This window comes from Calidris pugnax, unplaced genomic scaffold (assembly GCF_001431845.1).
Source record: "Calidris pugnax isolate Ruff unplaced genomic scaffold, ASM143184v1 scaffold24, whole genome shotgun sequence".
Lineage (NCBI taxonomy): Eukaryota > Metazoa > Chordata > Aves > Charadriiformes > Scolopacidae > Calidris > Calidris pugnax.
Genome location: NW_015090922.1, coordinates 1,122,792 through 1,141,220, shown reverse-complemented (window position 1 = coordinate 1,141,220; position 18,429 = coordinate 1,122,792). Strand labels below are relative to the sequence as shown.

General features: G+C 45.3%; 1 protein-coding gene across 1 annotated transcript in view; it reads right to left on the bottom strand.

Moving 5' to 3' along the window:
• Positions 1-1,573: 1,573 nt before the first annotated feature.
• The window catches only part of EHD3 (EH domain containing 3), a 30,277-nt gene continuing 13,421 nt past the window's right edge, over positions 1,574-18,429 (bottom strand). Inside the window, exons 4-6 of the mRNA XM_014950964.1 lie at positions 6,424-6,836; positions 5,122-5,286; positions 1,574-3,647 (exon numbers count right to left, since the gene is read on the bottom strand). Of these exons, the coding sequence (XP_014806450.1) occupies positions 3,120-3,647; positions 5,122-5,286; positions 6,424-6,836 (1,106 nt within the window). The 3' untranslated portion in view covers positions 1,574-3,119. The remainder of the gene's footprint in view (positions 3,648-5,121; positions 5,287-6,423; positions 6,837-18,429) is intronic.

Genomic DNA, 18,429 nt, shown 5'->3' with positions numbered 1-18,429 from the left:
CCATGTAGTGGTGGCATGTTCTTGCTGTGGTGTCTGTGGGGGTGACTGCTGCCACCAGCAACACAGAAAAGCTCTGTTTCCTGTTGAACACCAAGCCTTTTTTCTTTTTTTGAGATGGGTAAAGCACAACCACAGTTGATGCGATGAAAACTCGGCTATGATACACGTTCTACCAACAGGAGAGGGGTTTGGTTTGTCACCTCGTGTGCCCAAACAATGATGCACAAAAAAGGCATTGTTAGGCATTGTTCCCTGAAAGCTGTTTGATATCTGTTACAATGAATTTTTGGGCTTGCTGGTGTATACTTAGGAAAGGCTAATAGAGCCCAAACAATGATGCACAAAAAAGGCATTGTAAGGCATTGTTCCCTGAAAGCTGTTTGGTATCTGTTACAATGAATTTTTGGGCTACCCAAGCACCTTGTTGGTGTATACTGGGGAAAGGCTAATAGAATCAGAGAATGGTTTGGGTTAGAAGGGACCTTAAAGATCATCCAGTTCCAACCACAGCTTCTCTGGGAAACCTCTCCCAGTGCCTCACCACCCTCACAGGAAAGAATTTCTTCCTAAGATCTCATCTAAATCTCCCCTCTCTCAGTTTAAAACTGTTACCCCTCATCCTATGGCTCCCCTCCCTGATCCAGCCCGTCCCCATCTCTCCTGTAGCCCCTTGAGGGACTGGAAATAACAGACTCACCTTCTCCCATCCCCTTTGAGAGAACCAGTGATCTGCTTTTTAAGGAAGTGTTAAATTTCAGCACGACACCACTGGCACAACCAATGTGCTGTACAAGTGGCCATCAGAAAATCACACCCGCATAGAGGTAGGGCTGATTCGGGGTGCTCTGCTCAGCCTCAACCCGGAGTGAGATGGATGCAAATGTCACAGAAAGACCCAGAGAGCATTAGCAGATGTTCACGCTGTAGTGGCGGTTAAACTGGGGGTTACCGGGTAGATGAACTGGAATGACATAGATTCTGGTGAATTCTCTCTAAATTTGCATTTGCTGCTGCTTGCTCTCCACCATGCTTCCTCTCCTCTCTCTCTCACCCTGCACAAACGCTAAATGGAAACTCTGCCAACCCTTGCAGCTCACCCCCTCCTCATGAGTGACTCCCCAGTGCCATCCCGACTGCTCTCACTGCCCTGTTCTGGGGATAAATCACTGTATCGAACACATAAATAAAGGGCAATGAAGACAAGAAGTAAAATCAGAGCCAGCAAGATCTAAGGCTGAGGGGTTTTTTGTCTTCTTTCCAGATCTCCATAAATCTGTAGGGTTCTCATCTGTGACTGGCAGGAGGAAACTCTCAATATATTCCTTTTTCCTAATGAAGCATTTATTTGATTGTTACCTCTCCCCTACGTTGAACGGGGTGAATGGTGGGTACAATTTCACTTGCTTCAGCAAGTGGTGAGGTTGTGATTAAGGCTGCCAGAAGAGAAAGGAGAGATTGCAGATGTTAACCAGTCCTTCAGCCGCGCTCACATTTGGGAATAATTCCCTCATTCTGTTGCTTTTTTTTCCCTCTTCAGCTGCGTTTCATTTTCCTACGTAAAGAAATAGACAAATCTGGCCTTTCTTTTTTAATAATGTTTTAGGACCAGGGTACAAAAAAGGTTAATGCATTAATTTTTAAGACAAGTGATAAATGTACTGCAATAAGCACATCCTACATACACAGAATATATTTCTCTATATAATATGAACACAGAGATATAAAATAAGTTATACTTGTCTTGGTTTTTCATCACAGTAGGAGCTCAGCTTATATAAAGTGACAACAGGAATTGGAACAACACGCTGCTCCGAAGCAACAACAAAACCCAGAAGAGTGTGTGTGTGTGTTTGGGAAACGAAATAGGAAATAGAGGGGATTTCTGCCAAAATGGGGTTTAAAAACAAAAATTTCATAGGGTGTGAAAGGAGGGGAGGGGGAAGGTCTCTTGGCTCAGGGTAGAGGTTCTGGAGGGGATGAAGTGTTACCGTGTGGTGAGGAGGAAGGTGGGTGAAGGCTGTCAGCATCTTGGCTGTATTTGTTGGGGCATGGGGAGCAGAGCAAGCTCTGCCCACTACCCCGCTGTGTCTTCTGCTCTGGTGATGGAACTGATGGACCATCTACCCAACAGTAAGGGCTTCTTATCTTTATAGTAAGAAAGGAGCTTTTGCTGTGCAGGATGAGAGTACATGTTACCGCTTCATGGGGATGATGAACACCACCGTTGTTCAAAGAGAAAACACTATTCACTGGCTGTGAAATGTTTGGTGAGGCTGGGAGTGGTGTTCCTCCCTCCCAACCCACCTCATGTCTGCCTCTAGTGCCCCCTCCTTCCCTTTCCCTTGGTGGGGTGGTTCTCTTGGCCGTGCCTGCAAGAACAAATGTCCCTCAGGGATTGAACGGGAGGTAGAGGTGACTGGGAATTCTCAGTGGCTGTCCCACAGCGAACAATGAGGAACTCCAGCTGCCCAGTTCAGAGCTGTTCAGATTTCATTTTTATTTTTTTTTTCTTTAAGGACAGGGAAATGCTTGTAAAACTTGCATCTAACAGTGAACCAAGGTTCCTAAAATTCTTAACTTCGGGGCTTAGTATCTAGTTATTTTAGTGGGCTTATATTAATCAAGAAGTGCTCTTCAATTTGGCTAATAGCTTGGAAACCTTGTGGATTCCTTTTCACTATCAACATCTCAGTTCTCCTGAAGTTTGTGAGACCCATTTAACAGCAGAAGGTGCAGCCAAAGCTCAGGAGTGATGCTGGCAGTCAGCAGATCTCTATTAGTGCCTAGTCCACTCTCAAAAAGAAAAAAAATACGCAGCCCACTTCAGTTTTTCTTCTACTCTGCTTATCAGATTATCCTAGTCTCAACATCCTTTCTTTACCTTCATCTTTACAGACTACACATTAGAAAGCAGGGATATTACACTGGAAGAGTTAATTACATGTTATCATGAAGAAGGATTGGACTTTTTTGTTCTGCTTTAGATTTGTTTTCTTCATACAGCAAAATAGGTATAGATCCAAAGGTGATCTCACATCTAAAGGTATAACTTAAGTAAACATGTTTTTCTAGATCTTTTTGTCCCCCCTTCCCTTTCCCTGTCCCTTGCAAGCTTCCTTTCACTCTGTTATTTTCCTTTTGGATGGAGGGAGGAGATGGGAAGGGAGCTCATTTGGCAGCTCGTGACCCTCCAACTTGACTTTTATGAGATGATTCGCCAAGGCAAACTCCTCATCATCCAGCATGCCATCTTTGTCAATGTCAGCCAGTTTCCATATCTTGCCCAGCACCGTGTTGGGCAGCTTAGACCTTACCATCTCCTTCTTTGCATTGGCACCAGTTATTTTACCATCGACAGGCGACAGCGTGTAGAAGATCTCATCATACATGGGCTTGTCTCTGGCCACCACCCACTCGGCGTCGTCGATCCCTTCACCAGCGCCTTCGCCGTAGCCATGGCCAAATGGACCATGCAGGGTGCCCTCGAAGGCTCCTCCCTTCACCATCTGGGTTGGCCGCTGTGACTCTTCCTGGCGTACGAGCACCATGAGCTGAGCGATGTCGTTGGCCAGCATGTCTTCCACCGTCTCCAGCAGCTTGCTTTTCAGAGGCTGGAACTTGCTAAAATCCTGGGCTTGCAACTGATCCTTAAAGTGGGACAACACAGCAAGAGGTGAGCGACATGGCTGTGCACAGTGCACTAGCAGTGTAGACTGGGGTATCTGTCTGCTCAAAACAACGCTATTCAGCTCAAAAAAAAAAAACCCCTATTGTAGAGGAGTCTGAGCTCAGCATTCCCTCCTCTGATAGCCCTGCTCCCCAGCATGCAATGGGGTCTACTTGGTTGGCCTTGCTCTTACTTAAATCCTCTTTGAACCCTACAGAAAATGACCTTCTCAACTTACAAATGGGGGCTGATGCGGTACAGAGAGGGGAAGTGGTTTACTCAAATGGCCACGTGCAAATAAGACTTCTCCTTTCCAAGCCACATAGAAGCAATCTCCTTGAAGACCAAATCATTCAAGGCAAACTGGTTGCGCAGCTCTTGCTACATCCTCCAGCCAGTGCTCTGCATTCCCTCCCCCTCTGCAGGCTGGGAAGGAGGTGCCACTCTGGCAAAAGACTATTTTCACATGTCTTTACAGCATGGCTCAGTTCCTGTAATTTTCACAGCTAAGCAAAGGTGCTCTGAGCCAGGCCTGCAGATAACTCTCTTCTAAAAACTGCAAAATGACCTACAGCTTTATCCTTCACCCTCTGCTCGTTAAAACCACACTATTTGCTTCTACTGGGCTGGTACAGTTCTTTTTAAAAACTTAAACACGTGCATTAACAAGCAGGGAATGGGATCTTCTATTGGATACAGTCCATAGATCTCATTCCCAAGAACTCATGGAAAATATACTTTTTAAAAAGTAAAAAAAAAAAAAAAGAGCAGATGCTGTGTTTTCCATAGGGAGCTAGTAATGACTTCAACATCTAGCAACTCAGAACAGGTTTCTGCTTGGACCGAAGCCACGCACCAGTGTAGCTGTGTCCAGCATTGTTTGAATATACAATACAAGGCTCTGATCCAAGGTCCTCTAAAGTCTTTGACTTACACGAACACCAGGTCAGGTCTTAGCTCTGCAGAACAGAAAACCTGCTTCTCTGCTTAAAATAGAAATGGGACTTTAAGCTTTCACAGCCACAGAGTGAAGTAGAAGGCAAAAAAACCCCATAATACAGCTCTTAAGGAGCAGGGCATATGTAGGCTTTTCAGGATATAGCTTTCCTTGTATTATAAATTAGCAGGATTCTTATGCCTGAAAAATCTGCAAATGCAACCTAGAATTCAAAATAAAGAAAACCAGAAGAAAAAAAAAATTGCTGTGAAGTGCTACTTGGGTAAAGATTTGAGAAATGAGGGCAGCTGTAGCTTCACATGAGCTCTGTGTGCAAAAAGTGCTCATGCCCAAATATAGCCTACGCATATTTCAAGGCCCATTTCAACATCGCAACAGGCCCTTCCCACAAGCAACAACAACCAGTGTCTGAGTGGCTTCTGTTGTATTCCTGGTGGCCGCTCTCGTGCTCTTTCCTTGGATGCTTGGTTCTCTGGCTAAAGATGTCACTGCTTACCTGCATCTTTTTTAGATTAGGGAAGTCTCCTGGTGAGATCTGATGCTCCCGCTCAATCCGGGCATAAATCTCTCCCAAGTTGTTAACGAGCTCTTTCTTTTTATTGTCTTTCCCAAACATTGAGGGCATTTCCTTCTTGAGGGAACTGATGATGTAGGCATGGACCTGAAGGGCATTAAATGATACGTAATGAAGAAGATAAAGTGTTAAAGAGCACATCAGAATATGCTTCCCAGCAGAGAGTATCTGTACCTAGGAAGGGAACTGATGATGTAGGCATGGACCTGAAAGGCATTAAATGATATGTAATGAAGAAGATAAGTGTTAAAGAATATCAGAATGTTCTTCCCAGCAGAGAGTATCTGTACCTAGGTCTCAATCCCATCTTGTCCCACCCTGAAGAGCAAGCACAGCGCCTTAGCTTCCCTGTACCTGCTGGTTATTGCTCCAGTGCCACATGCTGCTCAGCTGTGTGCTCTGGCTGTGCTGAGACAAGGTGAACACAGTTCTGGGCATTTTATGTGCTTCCTGGAGGGAGTGGTGTAGTTTTTGTCTGTTGTGGGCTTTTTGGGGTTTTATTTCCACTGGGCATAGCCTTCCAGGGAAATAGTCTCTTTCCAGTCAAAACCAAACACTCAGGTTTGGGAGCTCTCTAGACTTTGTTTGATGCTTTAGTATGTATACTAGTCCTTAACTTGTGCGATGCTCTGATTTTTATTTTTTTTTTTTGAATGGTAGACCAAGTTTTTTTCCTTAGAAATTAAGACCCTTGCACAGAAAGCTTTTTAGTGATCTTTTGCTCTCTTTTCTCAACTGATACGGGATTATTTCCTATATTCTGAGGGGCTTCCTTCAGCTCACTTTAAATATTCAGAGATACGGCAGGCTTATTTGCCATTCTTGCAAGTCACCAAGTCCTCTGCATTTAAGCCAGGTATGTTTCTTGGCTAAGAAAGTTTAAGACCTAGAGCTTACCAGTTCCCTTGGTGTGTGATTCTAACTTACTGAATTGGTCCCAATTCTCGAGTTGCTACCACAGAGAGATTGCTTTCCAGATCCCTTTAAGTGCTACCTGCTTTGATCTGTGGCTGCCTTCCTCACCCTGGCCTGCTCTGATTGATGCACCAAGCAAAGGAGGTGCTTTCTTTCTTGACTAATATGTTGGGCCTGAGTGAAATGGGATGGAAAAAGAGTAGGATCCACCAGCTCTGCAAGCTGAACTGGCCAAACCCACTTTCCCATAGCTTGCATACTGCAGACAGTCCAAATTGAATGCTTGGGTTCTTCTATGCCAACACCTACCTTGGCTAGCCGTGCTCGCTTGATGAGATCATTCAGCTTCCTCAGGGCTGCGTTGCGGGGCAGGCTCTGGATATCCCTGAACAGGTCCTGCTCCTCTGCCTCAAACAACTTGCGGTTGTCGGGGATGAGCAAGGGATGGGACCAGAAGGAGCCAATGTAGACCCTGATGACCTCAGGAGTGTTGACGATCTTCCCCAGGGACCACATGAGGGCACCGTACACCCGCATCAGCTGTTGAGTCTCTATCTGGTCAGCCTTGTTGAGAACAACTCTCATCTTGTCCTCGTGGTTCTTCAGGGCCTTGATGACCTCAGAGAATTCATCAGAGATGTCCAGCTTGTGCGCATCAAAGAGGAGAATGATGCGGTCGACTCGCTCTGCAAACCACTCCAGCACAGCAGCAAAGTCATAACCTGCAAGGGGTGGAGGAGAAGCAGAGATGCACATGTATGGGAGTAGAGAAACCTACTTGCTGTATCTATCTAGGGTAAGCTTGCAAAGAGGAAGCTTCCCCAGTAGATCAGGTAGCCTGATAAAGGAAACATGAAACATCATTCCTTGTCTAAAAGAAGGTGGAGATGAGGCACCGTCCTTCACACTGAAGTGCCCAAGATGCCCACAGTTAAGGATAGCTCTCATGTTCTCCATATTAAGAGATCACTCAAAGAAGTACCGAACTTGGGCTAGACTTCATTCAAATACATATCATGGGGAAATGCTATATTCAAACAGCTACTGTCTTGCATGTGGCAAAAGGAGAGGCCTAGTTGCTGAGTTACTAGCCATCATCATAGCCCTCAAAGGCTCTAGAAAGCTGGATAATTGTGGTACTTGCAACTAGACTGGTTTGAGATGCGTATCTCTACTGCTTAATAACTCTCAGATCCTGTCTAGTTGTGTGAGACTAACTTTGTCCCACCCAATTCATGCTGCCATACCTGCTGCATGCGCACAAAGGAAATGATTTGTGTTTAAGTACTTGATGCTTAGAAGACAGCATTGCTGTGAACACCAGAGGTGACCTAAGCTACAAGCAGTGGGTTCAAATGTCACATGCCTCAGAACTAAGGATAATGGATGCACAGTGTTAGACTAGGGTCCATCCCTAGGCAATAGAGGGCATGATGTGTGTGAAGATGTTTCAAAAACAGCAGCAATGACAGCAACAAGATGACCTTTCCTAGCTCTGTGGTGTTTTTTCACCTTCCTTAAACCCTCACTGAGAGACTGGTGCTCTCCCTCTGCTCTGTCAGGCTCCGCTGTGTTGTGCAACGTTTGGGGTTATCAGTGGTGCCAGAGTGCTGCACGCTGTCAGGAGAAATCAGGGCTGAGCATGTGCTATTTGCATTCAGATCCTTTAACATGCTATTTAAATCTTGGCTTTCATGAATAAATGTATGATAATTAGTTCAGTGATTTCCTCCTCCCACTCTGCCTTTTCTTTCTGTCCTCTCTAAAACCTAGAGGGCAACCAGTGCATCCTAGTCTTTAGATCGGAGCTACAGAAGGCAGGACTGCTGAGCCCTGATGCTGATTTTTGCCACTGGCCTTTTCTTCCTTGTGACTAAGCAAATTGGGCTGAAATCCTGGCTCTTGACTCAGGAGCAGAGCCTGTGTGAACTTTCCCTTCAGCTGGAGAAACTGGTATTAACCGTTTGCCACGGAGAACTTTTATACAACTGTGAAGTATTATTACTGGGCAGTGTTTTGCTTTGGTTAATTATAGTTTGCTCCTTACAAGAAAAGACTGGGGGCGAAGTTCTGTTAGATGTGGAGGGTTTGCCTTGCTCTCTTCCATGGGATCTACAGAAATGGTAGACGGGGAGGACAGATGTCCCACCAGTGGCTTTCCGCTCACTCAAGGCACCAGTGCTGCCTTCCAGCAGCAAAAAAGTGATGCTGAGCCCTGGCTCTTTGCTCAGCTATGTTTGATGCTGAGAACTTCAGAGAATTCAGAAGTGGTATTATTTCTGTCAGAGACCTGCTGAGCATTCAATATATTGCATTGATATGTGTGTATATTGCCCAGTCTGTGTGTCTGACCTCAGTAACAACCATGAGTCAGACCCTCTTACAATTGAAATAACCTTGGTCCTGTCTCCTTTCAGATGTTAACAATTTTTGTGTGCACCCCTGCACCTAAAGTTCAGTTCTGCCTGGGCTGTACTGGAAATCATCTAGCAGAGCAGGATAGTTTATTCTTCATAAGCCGAGCTACACAGCTTGCTTTTTCACCAGGGAAGCAATGAGTCAGGATGACTTTGTTTGGAGATGCTTGTGCATTTAATCTTGTCAAATATCATTGACTAGGATGCCTTCTTGTCAAGCTGGCACGTGTTTGAATTGTATCATGACTATTTCTTCCAGCATTTTTCTTGTGGGCATCAAGGGGGGAAACAGTCACAGTCTCTGGGGCACCTTGTAATGCTACAGTGATGTCCCGTCCTAGAACATGGTCACAGCCACTGTTAGGCTCTCTGTTGTGTTAACATGGGTTGGGATGAGGTGGGGAAAGTGTCTGCACCTGACACTGCTCACCTTTTAGTGATTCAGTATAAGTGGGGACTAATTAACTGATTTTTATTTTTTTTTTTTTTAAAAAAAGGTATTGTAATTCTGGTATTAGCTGAGGATTTGTGAGACTGACTGTGAGACTTAGCCCTTTGATCTGCCTGGGTTTGTCCAAAAGTATCTTCAGTTCTTTAAACTACACTGCTGCCTTTAGGAATTTACCTCTTTCTTGCTGAATTTTAGTCACTAGGAACTTCTTGTCTTTTTAAAGCTGGTATTTTCCAGAGACTGAAAAATCACTAGATCATGGCCCTCTATAGGGCAGAGTTTTATGGCTGTGTCCCTATTTGTCAACTGATAGAGTGGTCTGTGTGTTTGAGGACAGCATCGTGTGTCGAGCCTGGATCCACAGCAGCACTTAGAGGGTATCTGCTGTGCGACCCTCTTTCCTATTCACAACCAAAAATGTTGCCCTACCCAACAAGAAAAGGGAATTAATACCTGCACAGACCTTTTGTACGTTCCCAACTGCTACAATAACATACAGTGTGTTTTGAATGTCCCTATGGACTTCATTAAATGTCTAGATTGATCAGCAGACCTTCTTTCCCAGCTTCTTTCCTTGTTCTGAGATATTCTCCTGGCAGCTGTCCTGCACATCTCCATTAAAGAGAAAACAAAGCCCTTGGGAAGGAGCTTTTGGTGATGTTTCAGAGCAGTCACAACAGCATGGATTCATGGTGGGACAAAAGCCCAATCTGTGTGTTCCTCCTGTATGTCCCACTTGGAATGTGTGAGACCTCTCTTCTTGGTGCCCAGCTAAGCAAGAAACTGCTCTTTGTCTGCAGCTCTTAACAAGGGCCAATCACATATGCATCCTCCTGTGTGGAGGTGTTTGGACCGAAAACCAAGGTGTATATGTATGTATCTTAAGTGACAGAATACTTTAGAGGAGGAAAGAAAGGCAAATCATCCTGAGTGTTGTATTGTTGCTTAATGCATAGCGTGACATGTGGAAAGGGCAGGGGGGACAGACACTTTCTACTTGGAGTCACTAAGTGTTGACTGTGTTTTCTCACCCAGACAGGTGCCTAATGAATTGCCACACAGGTGATTCATAGGGTTAACTTTCTAGTTTTGCTTTTAGCATATGAAAAAACTAGATAGCTACTAAAGCATTTGGATAGCAGGGTGACTGGGTAAAACTCTAAGGACAAGCTATTTGGAAAGATTAAAAACAAGCTCTTAAATTTGTATTTTAATGTATAGTTCAGGACTTTCATTTTCAGATGACTTTCCAACAGCATAGAGAACTTCAGACATACTGCCTGATTCCAGCCAGAGCTGGAGGTGCTCAACACCTGAAAACATACAAAACTCATTCTGTAACTAAATCTAAGCACACTCTCTCACTCTTTCTCTCTCTCTCTCTCTATATATATATATGTATCTATAATCTAAGCACTTCAATTCTCCTCCTGCCCCTTCTTTATTTCACAGATGCACAGAGCCTCACTCTACTTTCTTCTGGCATTTTATTACAGTGTGAGCTTAGACCAAGAACTGATCTTGATCTGCAGTCAAATTAGGAGTGTCCCCTTGCTCATTCCACCGCAAATGCGTTATGTCTCTGAGTGTTGTAGAGCGTTGCTAAGGCCTCTCTCAAAAGCAGCCAGTTTACTATCTCTGATTTGGCAGCGTTTCAGCAATGGGAGAAGCTATCCACATAAAGCACAGTTCTACTGCGAAGTTGCAGGACATTTGGGAAGCCATCTGCTTGCCCAAGCTGCATTATTGCAGGGATATTCAGACAGAAATGTAAAGGGGAGAATTTTCTGTTCAGTAATTCCTGGCTGTTTGTGGTTGCGCTTGCATTTCTGTTGAAAAATATGATGTGTATTTAAACATTCTCTAATATCACTGATGCAGCTTCTTCCACAACCTCCAGATTAGGCGAACATGAACAGAAAATGAATCCCAGCCACACGGTACTAGGAGGATAAGATGAACACGATGATAATTTTCTTCTATCAGATGTCTTTTCATGGGACAGATTTCCTTCTGACACCGTGAAAAGGACTCGACAGATTTAATACAAAGCTGACAAGTCAGCAGGGCTGTCAGTGGATTCAGCCTACAGAGGAAAAAAATCATCTTCTTGCAGACACCCTGCCACCTCGACTCCCATCAGGCAGACTGGTTTAATGACTACTTGCCTGTGCCCTACTGGAATACCTGGCAGCACGCGTTTCGCTAAGATCAGGCAGGATTATGCAATTACATTTCTGTCAAGTCACACCAGGCACGATACGCTCTTTATGCTGACTGTGGGAGGATGAATGATACCCGACCCAGCATAAAATCTGCCTGGCTGTAATGTTTCTAAGCCAATTCAAACCAGCAATGAGTCTGCATGTATTAGTTCAGTGTTTCTCACTGTGTAGCTACACTGGTAGTTGTTTTTTGGTTTGGCTGGGGTTTCTTTGGCTGATGGTAAGCTTGCTACTGGACTTCCTGTCTTGTGGAACTGTGGCTACAGCCCCTGTGGTGGTGGGCTTCAGGTGGGACAGAAGATGCATAGTAAAATCAAGAAATACTGGGGAAAAAAAACCCAAGATGCTGCTTTGCACCAGGCATCTTACAGCTTGCTTTAAGCGACGCTGCTACATCAGTAAAATCAAGAAATACTGGGGAAAAAAAATCCAAGATGCTGCTTTGCACCAGGTATCTTACAGCTTGCTTAAAGCTACGCTGCTACTTCTAGGAATTCACCTCTTTCTTGCTGAATTTTAGTCACTAGGAGCTCCCTTCTTGTCTTTTTAAACCTGGTATTATCCAGAGACTGAAAAATCACTAGATGATGGCTCTGTAAGGGCAGCATTTTATGGCTGTGTCCCTGAGCTGGTATTATCCAGAGACTGAAAAATCACTAGATGATGGCTCTGTAAGGGCAGAATTTTATGGCTGTGTCCCTATTTGTCAACTGATAGACCGGCTCAGTATGTCTGAGGACAGCACCAGAAGAAGATGGGATAGTTGGCATAGCAAACACTGACTACCTAGAGAGGGAACAGCTCTTAGAGATGAAATGAGAGCCCGTTCCAGAGAGCTAATGACTTAATCTAAATTTTTAAATTGAGTAAGAGGGTTTGGAGGCTTAGTCTCACTAGTCACAGTGATGTCCTGCCTTCAAAGCCCTTCAAAGTCCAGAGAAGAAGACTATATTACGGCAAAACAAGCAGGAAGGAGAGAATGTGCCAGCAGGGGCAGGTGTCACCTGAGTGTGACAGATGGCTGTAAGCAAAGGAGGAGGAAGGTGACAAGCTGGTCAGGGGAGGAAGGGAGGAGAAGTGACATATCCCTTTGAGGACACACAAATGAGTAGGAAGCAGGGTGGGTGGCTGTTGTAAGAGCCAGGGAGAGATGGCACAGCAAAAAGGGTGCTGGGGAAGCGTATAGGAGATGAAACGGTTCAGACTGGGTGAAAGAACAGTCATTTAGGCAAGTTTCTCTCAAGGGGAAGAGCTGGTAGTGCCAGCAAGGAGGGGACAGATGAAAAGCGAGGGATGAGTATTGGATGGACCGCACTGCTGCTCATCCTAAACCATCTTTGCAAAAATCCACCATACTCCTCCCTGGAAGTGGCTGCCTTCCAAGGGGATATAAAGAGATCCTTGCAATGTATATCTGTGGGTGTGCTGGGAAGTAGACCTTCAGGATGAAAAGACTTCTATGAATGTTACATGTCATAATTTTTACAGCAGGTCTCAGCTTGACAATTGCTTCTGTCTTTGCCTATACCTAAAGAAATACTCTGTCCTCGAGCAGGTAATTCACAGCACTAAGAGCTGCATCTTCCAGCCAGCCCTCTGCACTTCTTCCCCCTTGGTACCATAGAACTAACAGAAACATTACACGTTTTGGAGACGTAAAGGTTTCCAAAGCAAATGCAAAAGGACTCAGTAAAGCACAGTAAATCTGTCTATGTTTTCAGCTAGGAAAGATGGGCCGGTGTCAGCTTTCTAATGCTAACATTTACATTAACCAGTCCCTGGAGTGGCAGACTGTGGTGCTTTTGCTTTCAAGTTGTTTATTACAAGGGTTTAAGGGTTGGAAAAAGACAGGGCTTTTGCTTTATGTCAGTGGGAGCTGAGTGAAACCTCACTAGACAGGTTTAATTCGGGTGGAGTAAAACTGAGGAGAGCATTGTCCAGAGCAAAGTTTCCTTAGGACAGCCTTTTTAGCGTCTACGTGCATGCAGCAGAATTTGTCCCCTCTGCCCTTTACACATTTATTATCTTTGGGGTTTTGTGACAGATGGACTGAGCGTCTCCTGGTACTTGGGCCAATCCTTAAAACAGTTCCCAGCCAGATTTTGAGACCTCAGAAGACATCTGAATATAGGTCAAGCTTTCCAGAGAGGTCAATGCAGTGCTGATGCATAGCTTGAATTCCAAGGAAGTTTTTTTTTGTTTTGTTTTGTTTTTACTATGGTGTCTAAACACAAACTGAGTTTTCCCAATACAAATAGTTTAAATCTGGGAAGGAATCATGTTTGAAAACGTGGCCTGAAATGGCCATCAGTAACTGACACTTGTTCTTGGTGACCAGGAAACACAGTCTTTCTCCATTGTTACTCAGGATGATGAAAGAATATGTGATGAGTATAAATAATGCAAACTGATGCGCATGTCTATTTTTCCTTGATGAAATAGATACTTACGATATTTCTTAAGTACACACTGGACAATAAAATGGACAAATTGAACAGTTGATCTAAAAATCAGACTTGTTAGATCAACTGTTCAAAATCAGACAAAAAAAAGGACAGCCCTTTCTATCTGTGCAACTATTTAATCTTGGTCCTTTTGTGTTAATTTTTTTTCTCTTCTAGTTCTGGAAATGCGAACCATAACAGTATTTCCAACCCAAATAATGAGGACAGCACCTCTCCCCTCTATTCTCCTCATCCTGAACAAAATCATGGTTTGGTCTTCCCCAAACCCAAATATAATCTTGAGTTTTTGTTTGCATCCTGCTTTCAGGCCAGAAGAGTTAGGCTTGCGGCTTCACAAATTTCTATGAATAACAAAGGCCAGAACTGTGCAAATTTCATGCTCATTTTTTGCGTTGCTCTTAGAGGAAGTGCAGAACTGTGTGACTGCAGGAACCGAGCCTTTCAGTAGAACAGTATGTGTTTGTGAGACTGTGATAAAATCAGGCAAGTTGGCAGAGTGGCTGCTGCACTGCAGTAATGGAGGTGAACTGGAAAGTCAAAACTAACCAGTGCACTTTCACCCTCTTAGGCGGAGTGAAATACAGAATATAAGCAAACATCACCAGTGGGGAGTAGTATAGCAAATATTTGAAATGCTTTCCTTTTAGAGGCTTTCAGGGTGGATGCTTTCAGTTGTGTATTGCGCTGTTGCTAGCACACGTGACAAAACTCTTTGGGGAAAAAAAAAATAATATTTTCTTGTTGCCGTTGTCCCCTAAACGATGTTGCATGAAGTGGAAGAACATTAGTTCCCTTGGTTTCTGCCCTTCCCTTCCAAGCATGGATATCTGAAACACTGTCTGAGAACTCCACACTGCCTAAGACTGTTCTCCATTCACATTTTAATTCTTGCTGTCAGGCTGGTGAGGGACTAAATATATGGAATATACGAAATATACTAAATATGGGAATCCTGCCCTCCTTCCCAGGAGACAGCAAGGCTAGTAGGTGGTTTCCCTGGCTATGGGAAGCCTGGGCTGCACTGCAGCCAGCAGAATGGACCTGGAAGGCTGGAAAAAGGCTGGAATAGTGTGTATTGGAAAGAAAGGCGATGGGAATGATGCTGCCAGTCCTTACCCTCCTGGCTAGGACCTCGTGCTCACTGCTAACTGTAGGAAAGGGAGGGGTGGGGACATACATAGTGTGAAGATGAATTAAGCGTTCAGGATATATTCAGGAAGTACTAGCCTGAAACAGGGATCAAAAACAACTTGGCCAGGGCATGGCTGAACTTGGCAGGCTCAGATCTGCTTAGCTCAGGGCAGACTGATAGTTAGCAGAGTGTGGAAGGCTCAGCCCCCCCAGGGAAGGCACTGCTACTGAAGAGCATGAGTTGCTGTTACCAGGTGCCTCAAATAGCATGGCAGACTGCTCATGAAGATGAATTATGAGGAAGTCCTAACTCCTGCCCTGGCTCTACTCTGCTGCATGACCTGACCTGTGGGTCCTCTCCTTCGTCCTCATTTATTTCAGTACAGTCGTGCCTTTCTCATCTTCCCTCCCAGCAGGATGCCTGAGCTCATTATGTGACACCAGAATAGTGTTTTGCAAACGGATAGTATCCATATTATTATTGAATTGTCAAAGCAGTCAAAACTTTTGCTGCTCTGGTACAAATACCTCCCCTGTGGGCATCTCTGCAGCCTGCTGTTGTCTCATGCTCAGTTTGAAACAGGAGAAAGCTTAAAGAGTGAGGGACAAGGCAGTGCAATGACTAGTTGTTCATGTGTGGACAAAGACTCAAGCCCCAGTATGTGAAAAAGACCAGAAGAGAAATGGCTGATCTCTAGGGAAGAAGGATAATACAGAAACAGTGAAGGGCAGGATGCTTTGGGTCATGACATCTTGTGAGCACTTCCCACCAGGCCTGTAAATGAAACCTGTATATCCTACAGGGTCTAGCGACCACACCAATGACACCATGGATGCCCACCACAAAGAAGCAGATGAGTCACAGGAGCTCAGTAAGGCAAATCTCTGCAGGAAGGTGGAAAGCTGCCTGGCTGAAAAGGACCTGGGGGTGTTAGTCAACAGCTGGCTGAATATGAGCCAGCAGTGTGCCCAGGTGGCCAAGGTGGCCAGCAGCATCGTGGCCTGTATCAGGAACAGTGTGGCGAGTAGGACTAGCGAAATGATGGTCCCCCCATACTCGGCACTGGTGAGGCCTCACCTTGAGCGTTGCGTCCAGTTTCGGGCCCCTCATGACAAGAAAGACATTGAGGTGCTGGAGCGTGTCCAGAGAAGGGCAACAAAGGTGGTGAGGGCTCTGGAGCACAAGTCTTATGAGGAGAGGCTTAGGGAGCTGAGGTTGTTCAGCCTGGAGAAAGGGTGGTTCAGGGGAGACCTTATCGCTCTCTACAACTACCTGGAAGGAAGCTGTCAAGAGGTGGGGATCGGTCTCTTCTCCCAAGTAACAGGCAATAAGACAAGAGGAAACAGCCTCAAGTTGCACCAGGGGAGGTTTAGGATGGATATTAGGAAAAATGTTTATACTGAAAGGGTTATTAAGCATTGGAATGGGCCGCCCAAGGGAAGCGGTTGAGTCACCATTCCTGGAGGTATTTGAAAGACAGGTAGACGTGATGGTTTTTGTTAGTGTTAGGTTGATCATTGGACTCAATCTGAAAGGTCCTTTCCAACCTGGACAATTCTATAATTCCTACCACAGCCTGAGAGCAGCAGCAGCAGCAGCTATGTCAGAGCTGGTGATCTCGATCTCATTGGATGCCAAGGGGATGTGGACTTCAGCTATGACAGACTGCATCACCCTCAACCGCTTGACAGGCCTAAACCTGCAGGTCTGCTCCTGGGGAACTCCGTGGGCTGCTTTGTTGGGGGGGAAGGTGGCTTTTATCATTGTGCAGCAGTGTCCTGGAGGAGAACCAGCACAGAGCTCTGTTTCAGCAAGTTCGCTGATGATACCAAACTGGGAGGGCTGGCTGACACTACAGAGGGCTGTGCTGCCAACCAGCGTGACCTGGACAGGCTGGAGAACTAGGCAGAGAGGAACCTAATGAGGTTCAACAAGGCCAAGTGTAGGGTCCTGCGCCTGGGGAGGAAGAATACCAGGCACCAATATAGGTTAGGGGTGGATCTGCTGGAAAGCAGTTCTAAGGAGAAGGATCTGGGGGTCCTAGTGGATAGTAAACTATCCATGAGCCAGCAATGTGCCCTTGTTGCCAAGAGGCCAATGGGATCCTGGGCTGCATAGGGAAGAGTGTGGCCAGTAGGTTGAGGGAGATCATTCTCCCCCTCTATTCTGCACTGGTGATGCCACAACTGGAATACTGTGTCCAGTTCTGGGCTCCCCAGTTCAAGAGAGACAGGGAATGATTGGAGAGAGTCCAGCCTAGGGCAACCAAGATGATTCAGGAATTGGAGCATCTCCCTTATGAAGAAAGGCTGAGAGAGCTGGGACTCTTTAGCCTGGAGAAGAGAAGGCTGAAGGAAGACCTTATTAATGCTTCCAAGTACCTAAAGGGTGGGTTAAAAGAGGATGGAGCTGGACTCTTTTCAGTCATTCCCAGTGGCAGGACAAGGGGCAACGGGCACAAGCTGGAACATGGGAAGTTCCATTCAAATATAAGGAAAAACTTCTTTCTGGTGAGGGTGACAGAGCCCGGGAACAGGCTGCCCAGGGAGTTTCCAGAGTTCCCTTCTCTGGAGATTTTCAGGACCTGCCTGGATGCAGTCCTGAGTGATGTGCTCTAGACAGTCCTGCTTTAGCAGGGGAGTTGGACTAGATGATCTCTAGAGGTCCCTTCCGACTCTGACAATTCTGTGATTCTGAGGATTATACAGCATTCCTTGGAGAAAAGCTTGCCAGCCATTTGCAAAGCCCTGCTGCTGGCACTAACACTGGTGCTTTTGCACACTCCCTGTCCATTGGGGAAGGAATTGTGTTATCTGTCGTGTTAGTCTTTCCCACAGCAATGAGGCCGTGAATTTAATTCAGAGTTGAGTTCTGACAGATGAAAAGTTTCAGAACCTGATCTTGGCCCCTGAATTATTCCTTTAAACAGAGTTTCCTCACTCCTACTCCTTGAAACACAGATGCAATCACAGGAAAAGCTATTGCCTTAAAATTCAGGGGTATAAGGTGGCCCTGATGGATTGCTAAGCTCTGATACCATGGTATTCTGCTAAGCTGGCACTGTATAGATTAGCTAATGCTCTTGACGTCTAATGGGAAAGGGAGAGACTTGTGATGTTCCCAGTGAGAGGAATTTTCTATTTTTAGAAATGCTGCTGGTTCTCATGGGATGGGCAGGCTGGGAAAGCCTGCTACATCTTTTGCATCTTTACTTTTTCCCCTCATATTTATGACAGAAAGCTGTTTTACTGCTTACACTCCCTTCCCTGACCTTGCATCGCAAATAAACCCAGTCTGAGGGTCTTAAGATCTACTACTAGCAAACAACAGGAGTAAGAAGAGCTCCCTCGTTCCCCAGCACTTAAGAAACTCCTAAGTGTCTCTTGGGAAACCTCTGTAAGACTCCCTCAGGTCTTGTTTCATTCCCAACTGGACTCTGAGCAGGCTGGGAAGGTGTAGAAGGGCAGGAGTATTTGTTGCATCAGCAGTTTTTAGCACGGTCTTGTTTTCTGCCTAGAAAGCATATTATTGCTCTATCTGCCTCCAAAACCAACTTGTAAGGTTGGTGGCAAAGCTGCCACCCTCACTGCTTTTTCCTATGCTTTTTCCATGGAAGCCAGGAAGC